Here is a 26232-nt window from a genome sequence, read left to right as displayed (position 1 = left end):
GAGTACTTTAATCCGATCTCTCTTAAGTCTGGTAAGGTATGCAAAGAATTCAGCGAACAAAGTGTGAAAGTCACTGAAGAATAAACATGCTTCCCAAATATGTCTAACACCCTAATCTCCCTGTTTGGGGGTTAATAAATGAACTCTGCTCAGCAAGTTTGTGGCCACTGGTACAACCATGGCATCTACAGGTACTCCTTTGTTCCACATCTCTTCCCTTTGGTGGTGCCAGGATCCTATCTGGTCTCTCTCGGATCTGCTTAACACGCCCGCTGAGAAATCAAATCAAGGAGCTCAGCAGCAGGTGGCAACACCCAGGAAGTAGATGCGCCAAATCCAAATGCCAACAGGAATACCGATTCCTCTTGTGAAGAGGAACACCAACCACACCTTTACTAAAATATCTCCAAAATGTCTCCGAAGGAAATATCAGACAGGATTTTGGGGACCCTTACCCTGTATCGAAATCAGTATCTTCCGTGACAGGCTCCTGTGTGGAGTCTAAGTGTCTCCTCTTGCACTTGCTCTTTCTAGGGACTTCTTCAGTAGGATGCTCCAGATAAATATCTGGAAATACAAGTATACCCTGCTTGGTAGCCTAGAGACTTCAGGCTGGCTGTCCCTGTGGAGAATGTTGAGGCTCAAGTCACAGACATATGGGACCCAGAAGGATGATCCAAAGGGAGGGGAACTGTCTGTCCTCTAGAGAGCAGTCTACCACCCGCAGAAGCAGAATGCCCCAAGAAGAAAGACGCCAACAGAGACAAGACTACGTGCTTTTGGCTCTGACCCAAGGGCAGTCCACTTGAGGCAGAAATCAAAGCAGAGCTATCTAATGCTGAGGCACAAAAGGGCAGAGATGGCTCTGACAGCTTAGGAGTCAACTATAACACCTCAGATCGACGACACTAGGGCACAGACAGTCATCCAGCTCCACTCAGAGAAGGTACTGCTGCCGAAGATGCAACAATCTTCATATCTGTTACAGACAATCCCAGACAACTCTGATCCATGGGCTCCAAAACTGAAGGACAGATCAGAGAATGAGCCAAGATGGAGTAATACAAGTGAAGGACTCTGGACATGAAGGGGTCAGAGCCAGGACAACTCCCATTTGAATTTGTCAATACATTTTCTCATCATTACATCCACATCTGGCTCTGTAAGACTTCTGGAAGATTGGGAAGAGGCCATTGAAGGGAACCTACAGTAATGGCATCGCTACAAAATAAAAACAAAAAATGTATGGTAGCCTAGTAAGGGCAGGGTTAAGAGAAGACTCATACGGGGGTCCAGGGGAGCTGTTTTGGCTCCAAAAGGATCAGATCGGATGAGGGCAGACACTGTATCCAAAGTTGTCTGATCAGAGGATTTGGACTTTGGATCCTACAGTTTTGAGATTTTCCGGGCTGGCACAGTGGTTGGATAGGAAGCAGGAATACAGAAAACAAGTGGTTTTGTTTGGAGCTTTCTAGACTATCTTGGAGGCTTGCGCTCAAGCCAGTGACTCAGTAAAAGTCAGAAGCACTTTCAATGTGTTCTTCTGATCGATCAACACTGTGGGGATAAAAGATTTGCAGAGGTCACAGGACATATTCAAGTGCTCAGGGCCTAAATATGCACTGGAGTTGTGAGCATCAGATAGAGGGATCTTATGCCCACACACACTGCATTTCTTGAAACCCTAAGGTTTTGCAGCAATTTTAAACAATACTAAAGAAAAAAAATGTTCTGCCCCAAGTCAGAAAAGAAAAAAAAGTTAACTGTGTTGGCGTGAAGCTTTCTAGCTTATAAGTGGGAGTAGTAAGCACTAGGTAGCCTACCACAAGATCCAGGTACAAATTCTTAGTTTTAGCACTTGAATTTGCTTATTCGTGCTTAGCACTTGTTGAGAAATTGTCGTTAGCACTAAATAAGCTACAAATTACAGCACTCAACCTTCCTCTTCACGTAGAGGAAAACAGTTTTTTCTACTTTCTTCCCTTGCTTACAGAAAAAAGAAGTTATGTACTCACCACAACATTCCATCTGAATAGTTATACTTCATTTGTCTTCAACCTGTGGGTTACGGATCCTAATCTGATCCAAGCTGGCAACTTTACTAGCATCTACTCCAAGCTCCTCCCCTTACCCATAATACACCTCCACTATCTTCAATCACCAGACAGTGTTTACTGAACCTTATACGGATAACCCGACCTGAAAACTTACTGTGACCTATAACTGCAGCCCGTAAGCTGTTCATATGCCAAGATCTGGGGAAGGAGGGAGGGACAGTTGAAGACAAATGAAGTACAACTACTCAGATGGAACGTTATGGTGAGTACTTAACTTCTTTATCTGAAGTAGTTTACTTAATTTGGTCTTCAACCTGTAGGACAGAGTCCCCAGCTACTAAACTCCTGTGAGGCCCTCATGGAAGGATATTCCGGAGCATCGCGGAACCAAAGGATGCTCTCCTTCTGAAGTTAAATCCAATTTGTAATGAGAAATAAATGTATGAGATGAGGACCAAGTAGCTGCAGAACAAATATCATCCAAAGACACAAAGGCTGCAGATGTAGCCATGGACCTAGTGGAATGAGCTTTCACCTGACCTGGAGGAGATATGCCTCTTGTCCTTAAAGACCTGAAGGATGCATGAAGAAATCCATCTAGCAATACTGACCTTCGAGACAGGTTTCCTCAAAAAGGGTTTACAGAAAGATACAAACAATTGATCTGATTTATGGAAATGTTTAGTCCTGTGTAAACAGAATCGTAACTGTCTATGAACATCCAACAAATGGAGCTTGTATTCCATCTCGTTAGAAAAATTATGAAATAACACAGGCAAACTGATGCCACCTTAGGAAGAAAGGATGGATTGGTTCAAAGGGAAACCCTATCTTTGTGAAAAATCATGTAAGGAACTTTGATGGACAAGGCCCTGTAATTCTGAAACCCTTTTGGCAGAAATAGCCACCAGAAAAGCGGTTTTCCAAGATAAATATTTCAGATCTGCTGTTGTGGCAGACTCGAAAAGCGGCGTGACCAAAGCTTGAAGAACCATAGTAAGGTCCCAACGGGTAACAGGATCTTAGACCGGGGGGGCGTAACACAAAGGGGTCTTTAATAAAGGCTTTAGCCTCTTCTAGATTGTGTAAAGAGGCAGAATTCTCACCCACATGAAAATGAGATAGCAGCCAACTGAACCTTGACAGTAGAAGAACTAGCGCCATGTTGAAAAATATCAGCTAGAAAATAAATAATGGCAGAAATAGGAGCCGTGAAAGGGTCTACACTTCTTTGAGAGGCCCAAAAGGAAAAACATTTCCACTTGCTGCGGTAAACCTTCCTGGTTGAAGACTTATGAGCAGCCACCAAAAAGTACAGTTGTGTAAACTTGCCATAAATGTAGATGTTAGGAGTGTATTCACTATTGCAGTCATTACATTTGGGTTATCTGCTTGCAGTAGCCCTCAGTCGGCCTGATAAACAAGTCTTGGGTTCTGCGTCGGTTGCTGTCCCTTCTTCCATGACGTCAGGTCATCAGGGGTATAAAACATGCAACCAATGCCATTACATCAGTTTTTCTTGCCCCAGATGTCAGCTGCCCCCCTAATGGGAAGCAATCAAATCTATAAATACAAGGATATACCTCCAACAAAAGCAAATGCACCAAAAAGCTTTTAGAGCATAGTGAGAGTAGAGGTATAGTCAAAAGAAGGGGGCTGGAGGGAGGGTAACCAGGACTGCAACAGTGAATACACTCAACATCTACATTTACGTTAAGTGCACACAACTGTATTATGTTCTTCATGTTTCACTACTGCAGTCACTACATTTGGGTAGATTCCCAAAGCTAAGGTTGGGAGGAGGAATTTAAATAGAACTAAGACCAGCTATAAAGGCCCTGCAAGACTGCAGTGGCAAAACCAGCTCTGGATTTAGAGAAAATTGGCAAATGATTGGTGAAAGTATGTATAGAACTCCAGGTAGCAGCTTCTAGTATGTCCCTAGTAGGGACGCCCCTATGAAAGGCTGTAGAGGTAGATGCAGCTCTGGTTGAATGGGGTCTGATGCCCTGTGAGATGGTTTTCCATGGTGCTTACAGCTGAAATGAATGCAGTGGTCTATCCATTTTGAAATGGTTTGTTTTGAAATAGCTTTCCCCTCTGTCCCTGCAGCAAATGCCACCAGTTCAGATTTCCTAGAATCTGAAATGTTTGTGCACACCTAGAGTGCAGTATTCGTTCCCCTTTGTTCTGTGGGTTAGGAAAGAAGGTAGGCAAATGAATGGACTGATTAAGAACCACAGTGGATACCACCTTGGGCATGGAGGGACTGGTTCTGAGGGACACCCTGTCCGCATGAAAGATGATGAAAGGTTCCACTGCCATAAGGGCCTGTAATTCAGATACCCTTTTTGCAGAAGTGATTGCTAAAAGGAAAGCAGTTTTCCAGGAAAGAAATTTTAAATCTGCAGTAGCAGCCGTCTCAAAAGGAGGAAGAGAGTGAGTTTCTCCAAGATCAAGTTAAGATCCCAGGCTGGAGTTGGAGCTCTCCTGGGTGGTCTTAAATTTCTAGCCCCTCTGAGGAACTGCTTGAGAAGTAGGTGAGAAAAGAGTGGAGGCTCTGTGCTATAATGAGCTGAAATGGCTGAGGCATGAATTTTGATGGAGGAAAAAGACAGGCCCTTATGAAGCATCTCAGTCAAGTATTGCAGAATCGGAGGTAAATTTGGCACTGCGGCATTCATTCCTTGAGACTGGTTCCAGGCACAGAATCTTTTCCATTTTGCAGCATAAGATTTTCTAGTACTAGGCTTCCTTGCCTCTAAAATGATATCCATCACTGTTTTCTTGAGGGATGGTAAAGGCGAGATTAGGTAATTAGCCAGGCTGCTAGATTCAGGGTTTGCATCTGAGGGTGCAGAATCTGGTTCTCCTGCCGAGACAACAGGGAAGGAGTTTGAGGCAGTTGCCATGGAGCCAAGCAAGACTCAATGAGCAAGAGTGGGTACTAGTGTTGGCGAAGCCAGTCTGGTGCAATTAAAATAGTCCATTGCTTGTCCTGTTTGATCTTTAGTAGTACCTCCAGCTGAAGGATAAAGCACCCACATTCCAAGCTAGATTGTAGGGAATCCTTGTGCAAAATTTGTCAAGTTGATGGTTCTGGGGGGAGGCAAACAGGTCTATATCTGGGCTCCCCCACTTGCTTGTCGACATGTTGAAAATCCTTTGTTGCAGTTTCCACTCATGTGGGTCCATGAGGTTTCTGCTTAGTCCGTATGCCAGTGTATTTAGTTTTCCTGGCAGGAATTGAGTTTGTAGATTCACTTGGTAGCTCAAGGCTGTGTTCCAAAATGCCATGTCTAGTCTGCAGAGGGGGTAAGAATGTGTACCCCCTGCTTGTTTATGTACCACATGACAGTGGTGTTGTCTGTCTTTACCATTCGTTGTCCTGGAAGAATGTGGTCCTTGAAGGCTGTCAGAGCATTCTGTACAGCTAACATTTCCTTTTGATTTATGTGCAGGTGCATTTGACTTCGGTTCCATTTGCCCTGAATGTACTTCCCTGCCAGGTGAGCCCCCCCCCATGCATAGTCTGATGAGTCTGTTAAGATTTGGGCTGCAGGGGGTAATGTGAATGGTAGTCCCCTGTTTTGGTGGCAGGCCTCTGCCCACCAAAGGAACTCTAGGCGTAGGCAAGGTATGATAGGAATCCTTGCTTCAAGACCCTGTGAATGTTGACACCATAGGCTTTTGAGATACCATTGTAGTTTCCTCATATGCAGCCTTGCATATGGAATTAGAAGAATGCAGGAGGCCATGAACCCCAAGGCTTGCAGTATTTGCCTTGCAGAGTGCTGGGTTTTTGTGGCCACTTGTTTGAAGTAAGTTGTCAAATGAATCTGTTTCTCTGGTGTGAGGAAAGCCATCTGGGAAGTTGTATTCAAGCTTGCTCCCAGGAATATAATTTGTTGACAGGGTACCAGGTGGGATTTATTTTTGTTCAAGGTGAACCCCAGACAAGTCAGTACCCTTTGAACAAAGGCCAGATTATTAAAAAAAATATCCTTGCTTTCTGTCAGAATTAGACAATCATCCAGGTATGGGAATATTTGATTTGCCTGCAAAATGCAATGACTGGAGCTAGGCACTTTGTGAATACCCTGTGCACAGTAGATAAGCCAAAGGGCAGTGCAGAGAACTGATGGTGCATGTAGCCTGCTTTGAAGCGTAGGTATCTTCTGCAAGACCCCCAGATAGGGATGTGCAAGTATGCTTCTTTTAAGTCTAGTGTTGCCAACCATGCATCCTTGCCTAGCATAGGAAGCAGCTGGTGAAGTGTCAGCACTTTGAATTTTGGAATCACTAGAAAGATGTTTAGAATAGAAAGGTCCAGGATAGGATGCCATGTATTGCCTTTTCTGGGTACCGGAAAAAGTCTCGAATAGAAACCTTGTCCCTTTTCCTCTTCTGGTACCAACTAAATAGCCCCCATGTTTGAGAGAGTAATTGATTTTGGGCCTCTGCCCATTGATTTGGGGGTAGATCTGGCCACCCGCTTGGTGTTGGTAACGTGTGGAAATGACATCTGTATCCTCGGGACACTATTTAAAACCCATTTGTCCTAGGGTAATGAGTTCAGAGTTTCTGGCCTGCACACCAATCTTTCCGCCTAAAGGAGCATTCAGATGGGAAGTGCTTGGAAGTTTTAAAAGCAAGTCATTGAGACAGTTTTCCACAGGGGGGAATCTTCTCCCAGGTCTGGGTGTGGAAACCCCCCACTGCCTAGTCTTGTGTGCCCCTTGGGACTGAAACCTGGGGTTTCTGTTGTTGGTGTTTGGCTTGAGAAGATCTGGAAGGAGCTGGAAAGGACCAAATTTTAGAGGGACAGTGCCTACTAAATCTAGGGAGTCTGAACTTGTAAGAAATATTTAACAGTTTGCATAGATTTAGCTTTTTCTTCCATCTTTTTAAGAACTTCCTCAGCCTTGTTGCCAAACAGGCGGTCCTGATTTAAGGGAGCATCCAACAATTTAGCTTTAACATGATCAGGCAATCCTTGCTCCTTAAGCCAAGCATGCCTACTGAGCACAGCCCTGCAAGAGACCTCTAATAAATCAAATCCACATTGCAAAGTATGTTTTCCAACCTGTTCAGCAGAATGCATTAAATCCTGTAATTCTTTATTTTCAGCAAAGTAAGGAAGTATCATCATTTTCTGTTTTAAACAATCCAACAACATGCTGTTGATATTTTAACATACAAAACTGGCAGTTTAAAGCCCTAATGGCCAAGGCTGCAGAAATGTAAAGTTTCTTACCCCATCTATCCAGCGCCCTGGAATCTCGATCAGAGGGGGTAGGATTTTTAGCAGTAGAAGCCTTAATGCCCTTGGGTCCCTGTGAAATAGTCTCTGGATCAGCAATACGATTTTTAAAAAGGAACTTGTGAGAATCAGGAAAGTAGTTTTGTACCTACCATAAATGTAGATGTTAGAGTGCTAATACAGCTGCAGTCATTACAGATGGGTTCTCCTGCCATCAGGCGGGTCCTCGGTTGGCTGAATTCCAAAGTCCAGGTCCGGCGTCGGTTGTAGTCACCTTCTTCCCTGACGTCAGTGCGACAGGGGTATAAAAGAACCAGCCGACGCCATTTTCTTCAGTCTTTCTTGCCCCAGATGTCAGGTGCCCCCAGAAGGAAGGCAATACATAATTTTATATATATATAATAATGCAATGCAATATAATCAAAAAACAGTAGTTGCAAGCAAATACACCATAAAAGAGTAACCCAATCAGGTTGTATGAGGAGGTGTTAGCCACTAGGCCCGTCCCAAGAGGGGAAGGAGGGAGGGAAACCTGGACTGCAGCTGTATTAGCACTCTAACATCTACATTTATGGTAGGTACAAAACTGTACTATTTTCATCGTGCATACAGCTGCAGTCATTACAGATGGGTAGAATCCCAAAGCTACACACAGGGTGGTAGGCACTAGGTGGAACTGGGAGGAGCCAGAATGCTCTGCAACACTGCAGTGGCAAAGCCTGCTCTAGTCTTGGAATATAAAGGTAGGTGGTAGTGTTTAGTGAAGGTATGCACAGAACTCCCAAGTGGCTGCCTCCAAAATATCTTTGGTAGGAACTCCTCTGAGAAAGGCTGCAGAGGTAGCTGTGGCCCTTGTGGAGTGGGGTCTGATGCCTGCAGGTACAGATTTACCATGAAAAGAGTAACAAACGTATGCAGTGGCCTATCCATTTTGAAATTGTCTGTTTGGAAATTGGCTTCCCTTGAGTTCCTACAGCATAGGACACAAGAGTGGTTCTGATTTTCTGAAAGGCTTTGTTCTGTCCAAATAGTAACGCAGCTGTCTATGGATGTCTAAGGAATGTAGCAGCCTTTCCCCTTTGTTTTGAGGGTTAGGGTAAAAGGTAGGTAAGTGTATGGCCTGATTTAAAGCTACCCAGGATACTACCTTAGGCATAAATTACGTGTTGGTTCGTAGGGAAACCCTGTCCTGATGGAAGATAAAGGGCTGCACAGCCATGAGGGCTTGTAGTTCAGAGACCCTACAAGCTGAGGTAATAGCCAGAAGGAAAGCTGTTTTCCAGGATAAATACTGCAAATCTGTTAAGGCAGCTGGCTCAAAAGGAGGCAAGGTTAATTTTTCTAGAATGTAATTAAGATCCCAAGCAGGGATTGGTTGTTTCCTTGGAGGTCTTATATTCTTAGCCCCTCTGAGGAACTGTCTTAAGAGTGGGTGAGAGAATAAAGGTGGATCAGTGTTGTATTCTGCAGAAATGGCTGAGGCATGGATTTTGATGGAGGAGAATGAAAGTCCACTGCTTAGCAGCTCAGCTAGATACTGTAATATTTGAGGCAAATTCAGTTTTCCAGGATCCTGGCCCTTTTTCTTATTCCAAGCGCAAAACCGTTTCCATTTTGCAGAGTAAGCTTTTCTAGTAGACGGCCTTCTGGCCTCCAAAATGACATCCTGTACCTCCTTGGAGAGTAGGGTCTGTTGTGATGTTAAGGAATCTTCCATGCGGCCAGATTGAGTGTTTTCAGCTGACTGAAGAGTTTTGTAGCTGTGCTGAGTCAGAAGAGGCATTAGAGGTAGGGTCCATGGAGGAGAATGCGTCAGGCTCCTCAGGAGTGGGTACCAGTGTTGTCTTGGCCAGTCTGGAGCAATTAATATCATCTTTGGTCTGTCTGCTCTTGCCTTCAAAAGCACCTTGGGCAGTAGAGGAAGACATGGGAAGGCGTAAACTGTCAGCGCTGTCCAACTGAAAGAAAGGGTGTCCACTCTCCAGGCCTTTGGATGGAATGTCCTTGAGCAGAATTTTGTTAATTGATGATTTTTGTGGGAGGCAAAGAGATCTAGGTCTGGCCTTCCCCAGGCTTGGATTACCTCTGTAAAAACTTGAGGATGCAACTTCCATTCGTGTGGATCCGTCATATTTCTGCTTAGATTGTCTGCCAGCGTGTTTTCTTTGCCTGGCAAATACTGTGCTTGAAGCTCGATTTGCAACTTCAGAGCCATGTTCCAAAGTGACATGGCCAGCCTGCAAAGGGGGTATGAATGAGTTCCTCCTTGTTTATGTACCACATTACTGTGGTGCTGTCTGTTCATATCAATAGTTGACCTGGATGCAGAAGGTCTTTGAAAGCTATAATAGCATTTATCACTGCTAGCATCTCCTTTTGGTTGATGTGAAGGTGCTTTTCCTTTTGGGACCATTTGCCCTGAAAGCACCGGTCTGTCATGTGCGCCCCCCAGGCGTAGTCTGAGGCGTCTGTTGTGATGACTTGATTTGCTTGAGGCTTGCAGAATGGTAGACCTGCGTTTGTTTGGCATGCTTGAGCCCACCATAGAAATTCCTTTTGCAAACATGGAATTAGTGGTATTATTGTTTCCAAACTGTGGTTGTGTTGAGACCATAGGTTTTTTTAGGTACCACTGAAGTTTCCTCATATGCAACTTTGCACATGGGATTAGTAGAATGCAAGATGCCATGAATCCCAGAGCCTGCAGGAAATTCCTTGCAGTTAGCCTGGTACAATTTGCTAGTGTCTGGAAGTATTGAGTTAGTTGCCCCTGTTTTTCTGGCGTAAGATAAGCCATCTGGGTGTCCAAGTTGGCACCCAGGAAAATTATTTTCTGAGATGGCGTTAGCCTGGATTTCTTTGTTGACTGTGTATCCCAGAGAATTCAATAACCTTGTTACATAAGCCAGATGTTCCAGAAGTATGTGTTTGCTGTCCGCTTGGATCAGGCAGTCCTCCAAATAAGGGTATATTTGTATCCCTTGAAGTCTGCAGTAGGCAATTACTGATGCCAGGCATTTCGTGAATACTCTGGGCGCAATAGATAAGCCAAAGGGCAATGCAGAGAATTGATAGTGGATTGAACCTGCAAGAAATCTGAGGTATCTTCTGCAGCTTTGTCTGATTGGGACATGCAGGTATGCCTCCTTGAGGTCCAATGTTACCAGCCAAGACTCCTTGCCCAGCATGGGAAGAAGCTGCTGTAAAGTGAGCATCTTGAATTTTGATGCAGTAGAAATGTGTTTAGGATGGATAAGTCCAAAATGGGTCTCCAATCTGTTCCCTTCCTTGGTACCAGGAATAGTTTGGAATAAAAACCTTGACCTTGTTCGTGAGTAGGTACGTCTTGAATAGCTTTCATGCCCATGAGCTTTGAAATTTGTACTTGAGCCTCTGCCCTTTGATTGTGTGGCAGGTTCAGCATGCCTCATTTTTGGAAGGTTGTGAAAATGAAATCTGTAGCCTCTGTTTATAATGTCCAGGATCCATTTGTCTTTTGTGACATGCCATTTTTTTGAAAATAATGCCAGCTTTCCTCCTAAGGGTGCTGCCATTTGAGCCTTGCTTGGCATGCAAAGGGGAAAGTCATTGGGTTCGTTTCCTGTATTGCTGTGAACTATCTTCGCCACCTCTTGGTGCTGGAGTTTGCCATTGTCCGCCTCTATACGATCCTTGAGACTGTCCTCTGCCCCTTGGGCGCCTGTATCTACCTCTTTAGGGCCTGTCCGTGGCTGGAAAGGACCAATTTTTTCAAGGCCAATTTCTACTAAAACTTGGTGGTTGTACCTGTAGAAAATCTTTAACAGTTTGCATAGATTTAGCTTTTTCTTCCATTTTCCTTAGTACCTCCTCAGCATTAGCACCAAATAATACATCCTTTTGTAGAGGAGCATCTAGTAGTTTAGCTTTGACATGATCAGGCAAGGTTTGTTCCCTAAGCCAGGCATGTCTACGTATGACTGATCCTGTAACAGCAGCTCTACTTGAGGCCTCTAGAGCATCATAACCACATTGTAAGGTGTGCTTACCCACTTGTTCTGCACTATGCATCATATCCTGCAACTCCTTCAAATCTGGTTGTTCAGGTTGTGACATTTTATTTTTTAATTGGGATAACAGAAACTGTTGATATTTAAGCATATGGAACTGACAGTTTAAGGCCCTCATGGCTAGGGTAGCCGAGGTATATACCTTTTTCCCCCACCTTTCTAAGGATCTAGAATCTCTCTCGGAACGTAATGGTTTCTTAGCAGTAGAGGCCTTCATTCCCTTGGGGCCCTGAGAAATGGTTTCTGGGTCAGCAGTATGGCTTTTGTAAAGAAATTGGTGTGAGTTAGGAACTCTGTAGTACTATCAGGCTTGACGGGGGCTGGAGGCAGGGAATCCGGATTAAGGCAGGCCTCCGAGTAAACATCAAGTATGTCCAAGACAGGAGGTATCGCCAGAGGTCTGTGCTGAGGTAGCAAAAGAAATTCCCTAAGCCTTTTCTTGGAATCTGAATAATCTTGGCCTTCCCAGTGGAAGTGTTCCCTCAGGGTATGCAAGGTTTCCCCGAATGAGAAATCCTCTGGGGGGGGGGGGAGGATACAGAAGGAATGGACTCCTCTGCATCGGAATCTTCAAAAGGGGAGTAAGAATGTTCCTCCTCATCAGAATGCTCTGAAATAAAGGAGCCCTGATCAGAAGAGGGTGATTCTTCCTCCACTCTGGGTCTCTTGTCCGGTGGGGGTTGGGAACACCTGATAAGAGTAATTAAATCCTCAGCCATTTTGAGCATCTGCTTTTTAGGAATGGGGCCTGGAGATGGGCCCTGTGCAACAGGTCTCTTGGAGTGCATGGCTGATTTAGACTTGGTAAAGGCCTTGATGGAAAAGGAAGAGGAAGGTCTGAAGACACCATGGGTGGAGGTAGACCTGTCCACATTAAGAGGCTCAACACTAACAGTGGCTTTGGTAGATTTAGTCGGGGTGTGGGCCGAGGAACCTGCGGCCTCTGTTACAGAGGACACCACCAGAGAAGTGTTATCAGTAGTCAGGGCCTGTGTAGGCACCTCGCTGAGAACCGGACCACGTGTAGCCGGTTTTGGCGTGGTGTCGGTGGAGGCCGCAGACCTCGCGTGTCAGTCCTTGTCCTTGCATTTTTTGGACAAAACAACAGGAGTCTGAGTCTCTGATGACATTTTATAGTTAAAAGCTTTACCAAAAAAGTGCTGGGAGAACTCCGCCCGACGCTTAATAGTGCGTTTATTGAAAGTAGCACAAAAGCGACAGCCTGAGACGTCGTGGTCTGGGCCTAAACAAGGTATACAGAGGGAATGGAAATCCTTATGCGGTATTTGCTTCCCACAAGAAATACAATTGTTAACTTTGTTTGACATCGGTCTGAGGCAAGAAAAGTTTCCCCAACGGGGTACTTGGCTTTAAAGACTTCGGTTTCCAAATTTTCGTAATTTCAGGAGCTGGCCGACCGGCACTTGCAAACTGCTTCTGCTTCGTGCACCGCGCGGCAAAAAAGACTGAAGAAAATGGCATCAGCTGTGTCTTGTATACCCCTGTCGCACAGACATCAGGAAAAAGGCGACAACAACTGACGCCGGACCTAGACTTTGGAATTTGGCCGACCGAGGACCCGCCGGACGGCAGGAGAACCCATCTGTAATGACTGCAGCTGTATGCACGATGAACATCTGTACTATGGTTCATAGAACTTCAATGCTGCAGTCATTACACTTGGTTGTTGAATCCCAGAGCTAAGGTTGGGTGGCTGGGTCTATAAAGGATTCGGGGTGGCTATGATGCCCTGCAGAACTGCAGTGGCAAAGCCAGCTCTGGATTTAGAGTAGAGTAGAGGCAAGTGGTAATGCTTGGTAAAGGTGTGCACTGAACTCCAAGTTGTAGCTTCCAAAATCCTTGGTAGGTACTCCTCTAAGGTAGGCAATTGAAGTGGCTCTTGCCCTGGTGGAACGTGGCCTAATGTTGAAAGGTATAGTTTTTCCATGCTGTGTGTAGCAGAAACAGATACAGTGTCCTATCCACTTTGAAATGGTCTGCTTTGAAATAGCCTTTCTCTGTGATCCTGCAGAATATGCTACAATTGCTCAGTTTTCCTGAAAGCTTTTGTTTTGTCCCAGTAGAAGCGTAAAGTACAGTTGTGTACACTTACCATAAATGTAGATGTTAGAGTCTTCACTGTTGCAGTCATCACTGTAGGGTTCTCCCTGCCGGCAGGCAGTCCTCTGTCGGTCAGAATCCCAAAGTCTGGGTCCAGCGTCGGCTGTTCAGCCATGCTCCCTGACGTCAGTGCGCCTGGAGTACAAAGCTGCCAACCGACGCCATGTTCTCCAGTTTTTCTTGCCCCAGATGTCAGGTGTCCAAAAATGAGTCAAACCCCATACCCTGTAGCAAATACACCTCAGAAGGGTGAAGTAGGAAGCCACACTAATGAAAGAATAAGAGGGGACAGGAGGGAGGGTAACCCAGACTGCAACAGTGAAGACACTCGAACATCTCCATTTATGGTAAGTGTACACAACTGTACTATGTTCATGTTTCACTGCTGCAGTCATCACTGTAGGGCTGAATCCCAAAGCTGAAAAAATGGGTGGTGGTCATGAAGTAGAGGGGACGGCTAGAAGGCCCTGCAAGACTGCAGAAGCAAAGCCGGCCCTAGACTTAGAGTAAAGAGGTAGATTATAGTGCTTAGAGAAAGAATGCACCAAACTCCAAGTTGCAGCTTCCAAAATGTCTTTGGTAGGTACTCCCCTGAGGAAGGCAGCTGAAGTAGCAGCAGCTCTGGTAGAGTGAGTTCTAATATTTCCTGGGATTTGCTTTCCATGGTAAGTAAAATCGGATTCCATGAGCAATCCATTTAGAAATGGTCTGTTTTGAAATGGCTTTGCCGTGGGAATTTGAAGCATAAGAAACAGTTGCTCTGTTTTCCTGATGTTCTTTGTTCTGTCCAGGTAAAAACGAAGTTGTCTGTGTACATCCAAGGAATGCAAGATCCTTTCCCCCTTATTTTGAGGATTAGTGAAAAAAGTTGAAAGGTGGATAGTTTGATTTAAAGCCACTTTGGAAACTACTTTAGGCATGAAAGTAGGATTAAGTCCTTAAAGACACCCTATCTTGGTGAAAAATATAAGGTTCCACAGCCATGAGTGCTTGCAATCCGAAACTCTCCTGGCTGAAGTCAAAGCTAGCAGGATAGCTGTCTTCCATGATAAAAACTTGATATCAGATGTGGCAGCAGGCTCAAAAGGAGGTAGAGTGAGTTTTTCCAGAACATAGTTGAGATCCCAGGCAGGAATGGGTGGTGATCTAGGGGGGCCTTTAATTCTTTGCTCCTCTGAGAAATTGTTTCAGAAGTGGATGGAAAAAGATTGGAAGATCTGTATTATAATGCACAGAGATAGCGGAGGCATGTATTTTTATGGAAGAGAAGGATAGACCCTTATGTAACATGTCTGTCGGGTATAGTAAAATCAGAGGAATATTAGGAGCAAGAGGATCTGAATCCTGAGCATGCATCCAGGTGCAAAATCCTTTCCATTTTCCTGCATAAAATTTTCTAGTGCTAGGGCGTCTGGCTTCTAAAATAACATCCATGACCTGTTTGGGAAGGAGAGGATTAATCATAGACCCTGAATTCGCCAGGCTGAGAGTTTTGACATGAGAGTGCAGAACCTGACCCTGGTGTTGGGACAAAAGATTTAGAGTCAGAGGTAAAACCCAAGGGGGCTCCTGGGAAAGATTCATCAGTGTTTGGTACCAAAATTGTAGAGGCCAATTTGGGGCCAGTAAAATCATCAACCTTGGGCTTGTCCTGCTTGATCTTTAATAGCACCCGTGGAAGAGGTAGTGGCAGGAAGGCATACCCAGAGAGGTTTCTCCAACTGAATGATAGTGCATCCACTTTCCATGCTAACTTGTGAAATGTCCTTGTGCAAAAAATCTAATTGGTGGTTGAGGGGGGATGCAAATAGATCTACGTGCGGGCAGCCCCAGGCTTCTGTAATCATCTTGAATATTTGGGTGTCCAGCATCCATTCGTGTGGGTCTGTCCGGTTCCTGCTCAGGCTGTCTGCCAGAATATTTTGTTTCCCTGGCAGGAACTGAGCTTGTAGATCCACTTTGCAAGCTTGAGCTGTGTTCCATAAAGTCATGGCTAGTCTGCAAAGGGGGTAGGAGTGTGAACCCCCTTGCTTATGTACCACATAACTGTGGTGTTGGCTTTCAGGGATCTTCTACAATCAGGACAACTCCTGATACGGACAGACAGAGCATTCTAAACAGCCAACATCTCTTAAATTGATATGCAGGTGCTTCTGATGCAGACATTTTCCCTGCAAGTGGGCTCCCCATGCGTAATCTGAGGCTTCCATGGTTAGCACCTGGCTGGCTGGAGACAGACTGAAGGCTTTCCCTTTGTTGTGAAGACATGCTTTGGTCCACCAAAGAACTCCTTTTGTAGACAAGGCAGGATGGTAATGTGTGTCTAGACTGTGGCAATGCTGGCACCACACACTTTTTAGGTACCACTATTTTTCTCATATGTACGAGAAGGATGCAGGAGGCCATGTAACCTAATGCCTGCAGGAATTTACTTGCAGTCAGCTGAGTTAGTGATGCCAAGGTTTTGAAAGCTGAAGCCAGCTGTAATTGTTTTTCGGATGTCAGAAATGCCATCTGGGTTGTTGCGTTTAGAAGAGCACCCAGAAAAAAGTTACCTGTTGTGAGGGTGTCAAATTTGACTATGTTCATAGTGAATCCCAGGTACTTGAGAAGGTTCTGAACAAATTCTAGATGCTGGAGCAAGACATCCTTGCTGTCTGCTTGAATAAGACAGTAGTCCAGATAAGGGTAAATTTGAATTCCCTTGAGTCTGCAATAAGCTACTACTGGTGCAAAGCATTTGGTGAAGACCCTGGGCGCAGTAGACAATCCAAAGGGCAGTGCAGAGAATTGGTAATGATTTGAGCTGGCCTTGAACCGGAGGTATTTTCTGCACTCCTGTCTGATAGGTATGTGTAAGTAAGCCTCCTTTAAATCCAATGTTACCATCCATGCATTTTTGCTCAACATTGGCAGGAGCTGCTGTAGAGTAAGCATCTTGAATTTTGGTATCTCCAGGAAAGTGTTTAAGACTGACAGATCCAGGATGGGTCTCCATGAATTTTGCTTTCTGGGAACTAGAAAGAGCCTTGAGTAAAAGCCTTGCCCCATTTCTGAATGTGGAACCAGTTCTACGGCCCTCATAGCCATGAGGGCTCCCACCTGGTTTAAGGCCTCTGACCATTGGTGTTTTGGTAGGTCCGGCCATCCGTTTGTTCTTGGTAAGGTATGAAAGTGGAATTTGTAACCTCTTGAAACTACATCCAGAACACACTTGTCTTGGGTTATGCAAGTCCAATTTAGCTGAAATGGAGAGTTTTCCTCCGAGAGGAGCTTCCAGGAGTGAAGTTCCTGTAGCCCAGCAGGGGGAGTCATTGAGCCTGTTTTCTGTAAGACTGAGATCTGTCCTCTCCACCCCTGGGGGTGGAAGCAGTCCACTGTCTTGGTCTGTAAGAGGTCTGTGCTTGGGGCCTCCCTCTGCAGCGCCTATATCTACCCTTCTGAGGTCTGTCCGAATTGGTAAAGGACCAATTTTTTTGTTGGCCAATTCCTACTAAATCTGGGGGGCTGTACTTGTAAGAAATCCTTAACAGTTTGCATGGATTTTGCCTTATCCTCCATTTTCTTTATCACCTCTTCAGCCTTAGACCCAAACAAAACATTATGCTGAACAGGAGCATCCAGTAACTTTGCTTTCACTTGATCAGGTAAGTTTTGTTCCTTTAACCAAGCATGCCTTCTAATGACTGTGCCAGAGGCAGCCGCCCTGCAAGAAGCCTCCAAGGCATAAAAACCACAGTGTAAACCATGCTTCCCCACTTGTTCAGTGGCATGCATCAAATCATGTAATTCCTTATTATCTGCACATGCAGAAATGGTAGCTAGCTTTTGTTTCATAACAGACAGTAGAAATTGCTGATATTTTAGCATATTAAATTGACAGTTTAAAGCCCTAACAGATAAAGTTGCAGAAGTGTACACTTTTTTTGCCCCATCTCTCCAAAGCTCTTGAATCCTTATCTGTCGGAATAGGGTTTTTAGCAGAAGCGGCCTTAACCCCCTTAGGACCCTGAGAAATGGTTTCAGGATCAGCAGCAGGATTCTTGTATAGTAACTGGTGTGAATCAGGGACCCTGTAATATCAGTCGGGCTTAGCAGGGGCTGGAATTAGCCTCAGAAAAGGCATCATCCACAATATCCAAAATAGGAGGAATAGCCAGGGGTCTATGTTGGGGAAGAAAAAAATCCCTAAGTCTTCTCTTAGATTTAGAGTACTCCTGTCCTTCCCAGTGAAAATATTCCCTCATTTCATGTAAAGTTTCCCCAAATGAAAAAACCTCAGGGGGAGAAGCTGAAGGAATGGATTCCTCAGCATCAGAATCCTCATAAGGAGGGAAAGAATAATCCTGGTCAGAGGAAGACACTGAAGAAATAGATGCCTGATCAGAAGAATCATAATCCAATTCCTGCCTTGGCCTTTTGTCTGGAGGGGGATTTGAAACCCTAATCATGGTAAGTCCTCCACCATTTTAAGTAGCTGTTTTTGGGATTTGGGTCCCGGATCAGAAGCGGCCTGGGGCTGGTGTCTTATATTTAGGAGTCTTTGCCTTTATCAGAAGCTGTGTAGGCTTGAAAACCCCCTCGGAAGCCGGTACCTTCACAGCGGCTCTGGACCCATCCGAAGGAGCACTGTCCGAAGGTCCTGCAGCTAAAGTACTCAAAAGCCTAGTTGGCTCCTCGTGGGAGTCAGTTTCGGCAATCGGCTCTGAAATGGCCGACGAAAGCGCCTCACTGACAATGGCCGAACCAGAAGCTGGCTCTGCTTGTAAAACGTAGTCTGATTTGGACCTCGGAGGCCTGTCCTTATCCTTGCGTCGTTTGTGAACTCCGGTAGTGTGTCAGACAACATTTTATAATTAAATCGCCTACCAAAGTAGTGAAAAGCAAAATCGTACCTTCGCTTAATCGTACGTTGCTTAAATCTAGCACAAAACAGACAACTAGCTACGTCGTGGTCAGGGCCTAAACAAGGAATACAGTAAGAATGGAAATCCTTATGAGGTATTTGCTTCCCACAAGAAATACAATTAACTTTTTCTGACATCGGACTGGAGCAAGAAAAAAAAGTTTCCCCAACGGGGTACTTAGCTTTGAGTAGAAGTCAGTCTTCGGACTGAAGCATGAGAAATTATCAGGAGTCAGCTGACCGGCACTTGCGAACTGCTTTCACCGCACGGCAAGAAAGACTGGAGAACATGGCGTCGGCTGGCAGCTTTGTACTCCAGGCGCACTGACGTCAGGGAGCATGGCTGAACAGCCGACGCTGGACCCAGACTTTGGGATTCTGGCTGACCGAGGACTGCCTGCCGGCAGGGAGAACCCTACAGTGATGACTGCAACAGTGAAACACTAACATCTGCCTGTTTATGTCCAATGAGTGCAGAAGTCTCTCCCCTTTATTCTGGGGATTTGGATAAAATGTTGGCAAGTGAATAATTTGGTTAAGAGCCACACTGGATACCACCTTTGGCATAAATGTAGGGTTTGTTCTTAAAGAAACCCTGTCCTGATGAAAAATGAAAGGTTCCACTGCCATTAGTGCCTGTAACTCAGACTCTTGGTTCTGAAGTTATTGCCAGAAACAGAGCAGTTTTCCATGACACATTTTAATTCTGTTGAATTGGCTGGCTCAAAAAGGAGGTAAAGTTAGTTTTTCCAAAACAAAGTTAAGGTCCCAGGTTGGTGTTGGTGCTCTCCAGGGTGGTCTTATGTTTTTAGCCCCTCTGAGGTACTGTTTTAATAATGGAGGAGAGAAAATTGGAGGATCCGTGTTGTAATGAGCTGAGATGGCAGAGGTGTGGATCTTAATGGATGAAAAGGATAGGCCTTTGTCCAGCATCTCAGTTAAGTATTGTAATATCTGAGGAATATTTGGAACAAAAGGGTCAAAGCTTGGAGCCTGGTTCCAGGTGCAGAATCTTCCACTTTTCTGAATAGGATTTCCTGGTGCTGGGCCTCCTGGCCTCCAAAATGACATCCATAACAGCTTGAGAGAAGTATTGGCTGCTTGGCTAAGTAATCTGCCATGCAGCCAAGTTTAAGGTTTTGAGTTGGCTGTGCAGGATCCAATTGTTTTGTTGAGGCAGCAGATGAGGAATTTGAGGTAAAATCCATGCTGGGCCTTGAGCTAAGTTCTTTAAGATTGGGTACCAGTGCTGGCATGGCCAGTCTGGGGCAATCAGGATCATTTTTGGTCTTTGTCTGGCTTTTAGGAGTACCTTTGAAAGAGGCAGTGGTGGGAAGGCATAAACTTTTAGGGTTTTCCAGCTGAACCACAGAGCATCCACTTTCCATGCTTCTGTATGGCAAGTCCTTGTGCAGAATTTCTGTAGTTGGCAGTTCAGAGGGGAGGCAGAGATCTATGTCTGGGCACCCCCATTTTTGTGTTATGCTGAATACTTGTGGATTTAATTTCCACTCGTGAGGATCCATGATTCTGCTTAAGTCATATGCTAGAGTATTTTTCTTTCCTGGCAGGAATTGTGCTTGCAGATGTACTTGACAGGTCAGTGCTGTATTCCACAAAGTCTTGGCTTGTCTACAGAGGGGATAGGAATGAGTAACCCCTTGCTTATGTACTACATAACTGTGGTGTTGTCTGTCTTTAGTAATAGTTGTCCTGGATGCAGACGGTCCTTGAAAGCTGTTAGGGCATTTTTGTACAGCTAGCATCTTTTTGATGTGAAGATGCATTTGGTCTGCGGCCCACTTGCCCTGAATATATTTTCCTACCATGTGTGCTCCCCAGGCGTAATCAAAAGCATCTGTTAGTGTCTGCCTGGCTGTGGGTAAAGTGAAAGGCTGTCCCTTGTTGTGGTGACATGCCTGTGCCCACCATCGAAACTCCTGTTGTAGGCAGGGAATAAGTGGTATTACTGTTTCCAAACTGTGACAGTGTTGAGTCCAAACACTTTTTAGGTACCATTGTAATTTCCTCATATGCAGTCTGGCATATGGTAGTAGTATGCAGGATGCCATGAAACCCAAGGCCTGCAGAATTTTTCTTGCAGGGAGTTGGGTTTTTGTTGCCATCACTTGAAAGTACCGAGTCAGTTGTCTTTGCTTGTCTGGCGTGAGATAAGCCATCTGGGCTGTTGTATTTAAGCTGGCACCCAGAATATTATTTCTTGAGGGCACTAGCTTTGACTTCTTTTCATTTACTGTGTACCGTAGGCAAATTAGCAATCTTTTTACAAACGCTGATGCTTTAGAAGAATGTCCTTGTTCTCTGCTTGAATAAGACAGTCGTCCAAGTATGGATGTATTTGAATTCCTTTTTGTCTGCAAAATGCAATTACTGGTGTCAGGCATTTTGTGAAGACCCTGGGTGCAGTAGATAAGCCAAAGAGCAGTGCAGAGAACTGGTAATACATTTTTCCAGCTATGAATCTGAAGTATCTTCTGAAATTTTGTCTAATTGGGACATGCAGGTATGCCTCTGAGGTCCAAAGTAACAAGCCAAGCCTTCTTGCTCAGCATGGGAAGAAGTTGCTGTAGTGTCAACATTTTGAATTTCGGAACATCCAGGTAAGTATTTAGAGTAGATAGGTCCAGTATGGGTCTCCAGGCTTTGTCCTTTCTGGGGACCAAGAAAAGTCTTGAGTAAAATCCTTGTCCCAGTTGTGGCACTTTTTGAATAGCTCTAATATCCATGAGGGCTGTAATTTGTTTTTGTGCCTCTGCCCATTGCTTTTGTGGCAGGGTCTGGCATTCCTTTTGGCCTTGGTAAAGTGTGAAAGTGGAACCTGTAACCTTGAGACACAATATTCAGAACGCATTTGTCTTGGGTGATTATATGCCAATTTTGTGAAAAAAGTGCTACTTTTCCCCCTAAGGGACCTGCCAAAAGGTAAGTGCTTGGCATTTGAAGTGGTAAGTCATTGGGACCGTTTCCTACAAGGTTGTGAATTTTCTCCTCCTTTTGGGGTTGAAGCACCCCACTGTCGTGGTCTGCAAGAGCCTTGGGGCTGAGATCTGCCTCTTGGGCGTCTGTATCTGCCTCTGTGGTCTGTCTGACACTGGAAAGAACCAATTTTTAGAAGGCCAATTTCTGCTAAATCGAGGTGGCTGTACCTGTAAGAAATCCTTCACTGTTTGCATAGATTTTGCCTTATCCTCCATTTTCTTTAATACCTCTTCTGCCTCAACACCAAACAAGATATCATGTTGTAAAGGAGCATCCAATAATTTTGCCTTAACATGATCGGGTAAACCTTGTTCTTTTAACCAAGCATGCCTTCGAATCACAGATCCTGTAACTGCAGCTCTACAAGAAGCCTCTAATGAATCAAAACCACATTTGCAGAGTATGTTTTCCCACTTGTTCAGCTGCATGCAATAAATCCTGCATTTCTTTATAGTCAGGACCTTCTGAGCTTGTAAGCATTTTCTGCTTTAACAGAGACATTAAATAATGTTGGTATTTAAGCATGTGGAACTGGCAATTTAAAGCCCTTACTGCTAAAGTTGCAGAAGTGTAAACTTTCTTCCCCCATCTATCTAATGCTCTAGAATCCCTGTCAGAGGGAACTGGATTTTTAGTAGTGGAAGCCTTTACCCCTTTGGGACCCTGGGAAATAGTTTCTGGGTCAGCAGCAGGGTTTTTATAAATAAATTTGAGAGTCAGGGACTCTGTAGTACCTATCTGGCTTGACCGGTGCTGGGGGCAAAGAATCAGGGGTTAAACTGGATTCAGAGAACAAATCATCCACAATATCTAACAGGTGGAATGGCAAGGGGGCTGTGCTGAGGCAATAAAAGAAAATCTGAGCCTTTTCTTGGATTCTGAATAATCCTGGCTCTCCCAATGGAAAATGCTCCCTCATGGTATGTAAAGTTTCCCCAAAAGAGTAATCCCTCAGGAGGAGAGGCTGAAGGGACTGATTCTTCAGAATCAGAGTCCTCATAGGGGGGGGGGGGTAAAGAGTATCCCTGGTATGAAGAGGAATCAGAAGAAATGGAAAACTGGTCAGAGGAATCATTCTGTATCCTGCCTAGGCCTTTTATCAGAAGGGGGATGGGAACCCCTGATGAGAGTAATTAGGTCTTCGGTCATTTTGAGCATCTGCTTTTTAGGCATGGAAGCTTGTCCAGGTGAATGCTGTACTTGTTTGTCTTTAATGGAGTTTTAGACTTGGTCATTTTCATGGCAAGCTGTGAAGGTCTGAAAACACCCTCAGAAGAAGATGCCTGCTCAGCGGCTCCGGACACATCTGAGGGGTTCATTTCCATATGCCCAATACCTTGAGTTTCCAGAGGCCTAGAAATCTCCACGTGGGAGTCTGAGGTGGCCTGTGGCTCTGAGGTAGCGGGTGTTAGGGGCTGCGTAAGCGCCTCACTGAGGACCAGAGCAAACCGGCGACTGGCCTAGAAGAGGCTTAGTCAGTTTTGGACCTCTGATGCCTGTCTATCTTTGTCTTTGCGTTTTTTTGTGTATTCCGGTCATCGGTTGTTCCAACGGCATGGTATAATTGAACCTTCAGCCAAAATAATGGCAAGCAAAATCAGACATTTAATAGTGTGCTTGTTAAACCTAGCGCAGAACTGACAACTAGTGACGTCATGGTCTGGGCCTAGGCATGGAATACAGTAAGAATGAAAATCTTTAGGAGGTATTTGCTTCCCACAAGAAATGCAATTATTAACTTTTACTGACATCGGTCTGAGGCAAGAAAAGTTTGCCCAACGGGGTACTTAGCTTTACTGAAGACTTTGGTTCTGAAATTCGAAAAACCCAGGAGTCTGCCGACCGGCACTTGCCAACTGCTTTTGCTTCAGGCACCACATGGCAAGAAAGACTGAAGAAAATGGCGTCCGCTGCATCTTGCATACCCCTGGCGCACTGACGTCAGGGAAGAAGTGGCAGCAACAGACGCTGGACCAAGACTTGGGAACTCTGGCCGACTGCAGGACCACCTGACGGCAGGATAACCCAATTGTAATGACTGCAGCAGTAAAACTTGAACATCAGGGACCAAACTAGATTCTGAAAAGTCATCAACAATGTCTTGTACAGGGAGGTATATCTAAAGGCCTATGCTGAGGCAGGAGTAAGAAATCCTTAAGCCTCTTTTTTGACTCAGAAAAATAAAGTTATGTTCTTACCATAACGTTCCATGTGAATTGTTCATCTTGCCTTTGTTCTTACACACGGGTTCGGAGCGATCCTCTGCTCCGAGTCGGCCCCTTCACAAGCTCTGCATCTAAGAGAAAGCTCGAGGCGCAGTCTATATCCCATGATCCTCCTCTACCATCCCTCAGGTCTAGTTTGCAAGAACCAGAATGCAGTACTAACCATGGCATCTAACGCTCACACAATCACACACGAGACTGAATACTAGAACAAACCACAGATAGGAAATGGCTAATAAGCAACTTGCTGAACAATAGGTAGAGAAGGCAACCTAGAAAATACTAACCAGGCACTAATTGTACCCGTTCTTCCAGAACGTGGTGGGGGAAGGTGGGAGGGGTTGTAAGAACAAAGGCGAGATAAACAATTTACATGGAACGCTATGGTAAGAACATAACTTCTTTATGTGAAATTGTTCGATCTCGCCGTTTGTTCTTACACATTGGTAGCGTCCCTAGCTCCGTTACCCTGGGTGACTCAAGGAAGAACGTTCCTGAGTACAGTGGAACCAAAGGACGCCCTGTCCTTGGAGGACCTGCCTACTTTGTAGTGAGCGACAAACGTATGAGGTTTTGCCCACGTGGCCGCTGCACAAATAGTATCCAACGGAAGAAGAGCGACATGGGCTGAAGTACAAACGGCCCTGGTAGAATGAGCCTTAGGCTTGAACGGAAGCGGTTGCTTTGAAGCTGAATAAACAAAATTTATGCAGTCCAAAAGCAGTTTGGATAATGTCCGTTTAGTTACTGCCATGCCCTTATTATCTGTGAATGACATGAACAGCTGATCCGATTTTCTGTAATCCTTTGTCCTGTCCAGATAAAATCTCAGTTGTCTATGTACATCCAACTTGTGTTACATGTATTCCAATTTATTTTAATGGTTTTTGAAAAATGTGGGGAGTTCTATAGTTTGGTTAATGTTAAGCACAGAGCATACCTTCGGGAGAAAAGACGGATTCGTACGCAAGGAGACTTTGTCTGGGTGAAAAACCACGTATGGCGGTCTGACTGACAATGCCTGTAGCTCTGATATTCTACGAGCTGAGGTAACAGCAATGAGGAAGAGGGTCTCCCACGACAGACACAAGCGAGCAGGTTGAAGCTAGTTCGAATGGTGGTAGTATAAGCTGGGACATCAAATTCAAATTCCATGGAAAAACCGGCTCGCAGATGGGTGGCCTAAGGTGAAAGGTACCCTTCATGAAGACCCTACAAAGCTTTGAGACATAATAGAAGAACCTCCTTCACCTACATGGAAGTTCGATATGGCCGCTAATTGCACCCTTATCGTAGAAGTAGAGGCCCCTTAGTGAAACAGTGTAGATAAAAATTCCAGAATTTTGTGTATCGGGGACACCAAGGGATCTAATCCTTGCGCTGATGCCCAGCAAACAAAACGTTTCCATTTGCTTTTGTATAGTTTTCTTGTAGAAGGTTTGTGTGAAGAAACTAGAATGTGTTGTACTGTTTGAGACAAAAACTTTGACCTGGCTAAATTGGGGAGCAGCCAAGCTGTCAGTTTGAAGGACCGAAGGGATGGATGAGGAACTCCCGACGAGCGAGTCAATAGATCCGGCTCTGGGTCCAAAATCCATGGTTCCTCCCCATCAGGTGGGCACGAAGGACGGGAAACCAGATCTGTCGAGGCCAGAATGGTGCTATGAGTATGATAGCCCTTTCCAGATTCCTGGCTTTCTGTAGAAATTTGGGAATCAACAGGACAGGAAGAAAGGCATACAGGAGACCCGGGGGCCAATCATGTACCAGTGCGTCCCGGGGGGCACCCCCCGGAGGGGGAAGAAGGGCAAAGTAGCTTTTGCATTTGGCATTCAAGGGGGATGCAAAAAGATCACAACAAGGCTGGCCCCATCTGCGGAAAATCCTTTCCGCTACTTGACTGTTCAGGGACCACTCGTGAGGCAACAGGATGGCTCTGCTCAACCTGTCCGCAATGATGTTGGATGATCCCGGGATGTGCGTTGCTATCAGAAAACGACCTGTGGACGCCGCCCATTGCCAAATTCAGGGCCTCTCTGCATAATGGATAATATCTGGTTCCACCTTGCTTGTTTATGTACCAGACCACCGACATATTGTCCGTCTGAACTGCCACTGTTCCTAGAGGTAGAGATTCTTGAAAGTGTTGCAACGCTAGGAACACCTCTCCGCTCCAGAACATTGATGTGCAGATTGTACTCTTATCTTAGACCACTCTCCTTGGACTGTTCTCCCCTGGAAAAGCCCCCCCCTCACCCCATCAGGAAGCATCCGTGGTTACTGTGGCTGTAGGGCTGGGTAATACAAACGGACGACCCATCGTTAGATCCTGGCTGTTTAGCCACCATCGAAGATCCCGCTTGCAAGATTCCATGATCGAGATGTGGTGCGACAGGGAACTGTTGGAATGACCACTGTGCAAAAAGCAGCCACTGGAGGATCCTCATGTGCATCCTGCCCAGAGGAACTGCCATCATGCCTAGAACCTTTAGAACTTGTGCCGCAGAAACTTAGCGACCTGGTCTCTGAGGGATGATGCTCTTGTTTGTGGGAGCTTGATCAGCATAGTGGTAGTATCTAACTCCACCCCTATGAATGAGATATGCTGTGA

General features: G+C 45.2%; 1 protein-coding gene across 1 annotated transcript in view; it reads right to left on the bottom strand.

Annotated features, from left to right (window-relative positions):
* Positions 1–25995, bottom strand: part of CAPN10 (calpain 10) — a 423833-nt gene extending 397838 nt beyond the window's left edge. Inside the window, exon 1 of the mRNA XM_044070888.1 lies at positions 25903–25995. Within this exon, the coding sequence (XP_043926823.1) occupies positions 25903–25995 (93 nt within the window). The remainder of the gene's footprint in view (positions 1–25902) is intronic.
* Positions 25996–26232: the final 237 nt, after the last annotated feature.

The sequence above is a fragment of the Protopterus annectens genome, chromosome 4.part1 (genome assembly GCF_019279795.1).
Source record: "Protopterus annectens isolate FY-2018-M chromosome 4.part1, PAN1.0, whole genome shotgun sequence".
NCBI classification, from domain to species: Eukaryota; Metazoa; Chordata; order Ceratodontiformes; family Protopteridae; genus Protopterus; species Protopterus annectens.
The sequence above is the reverse complement of the archived record's forward strand: the minus strand, read 5'-3'. Positions and strand labels throughout refer to the sequence as shown.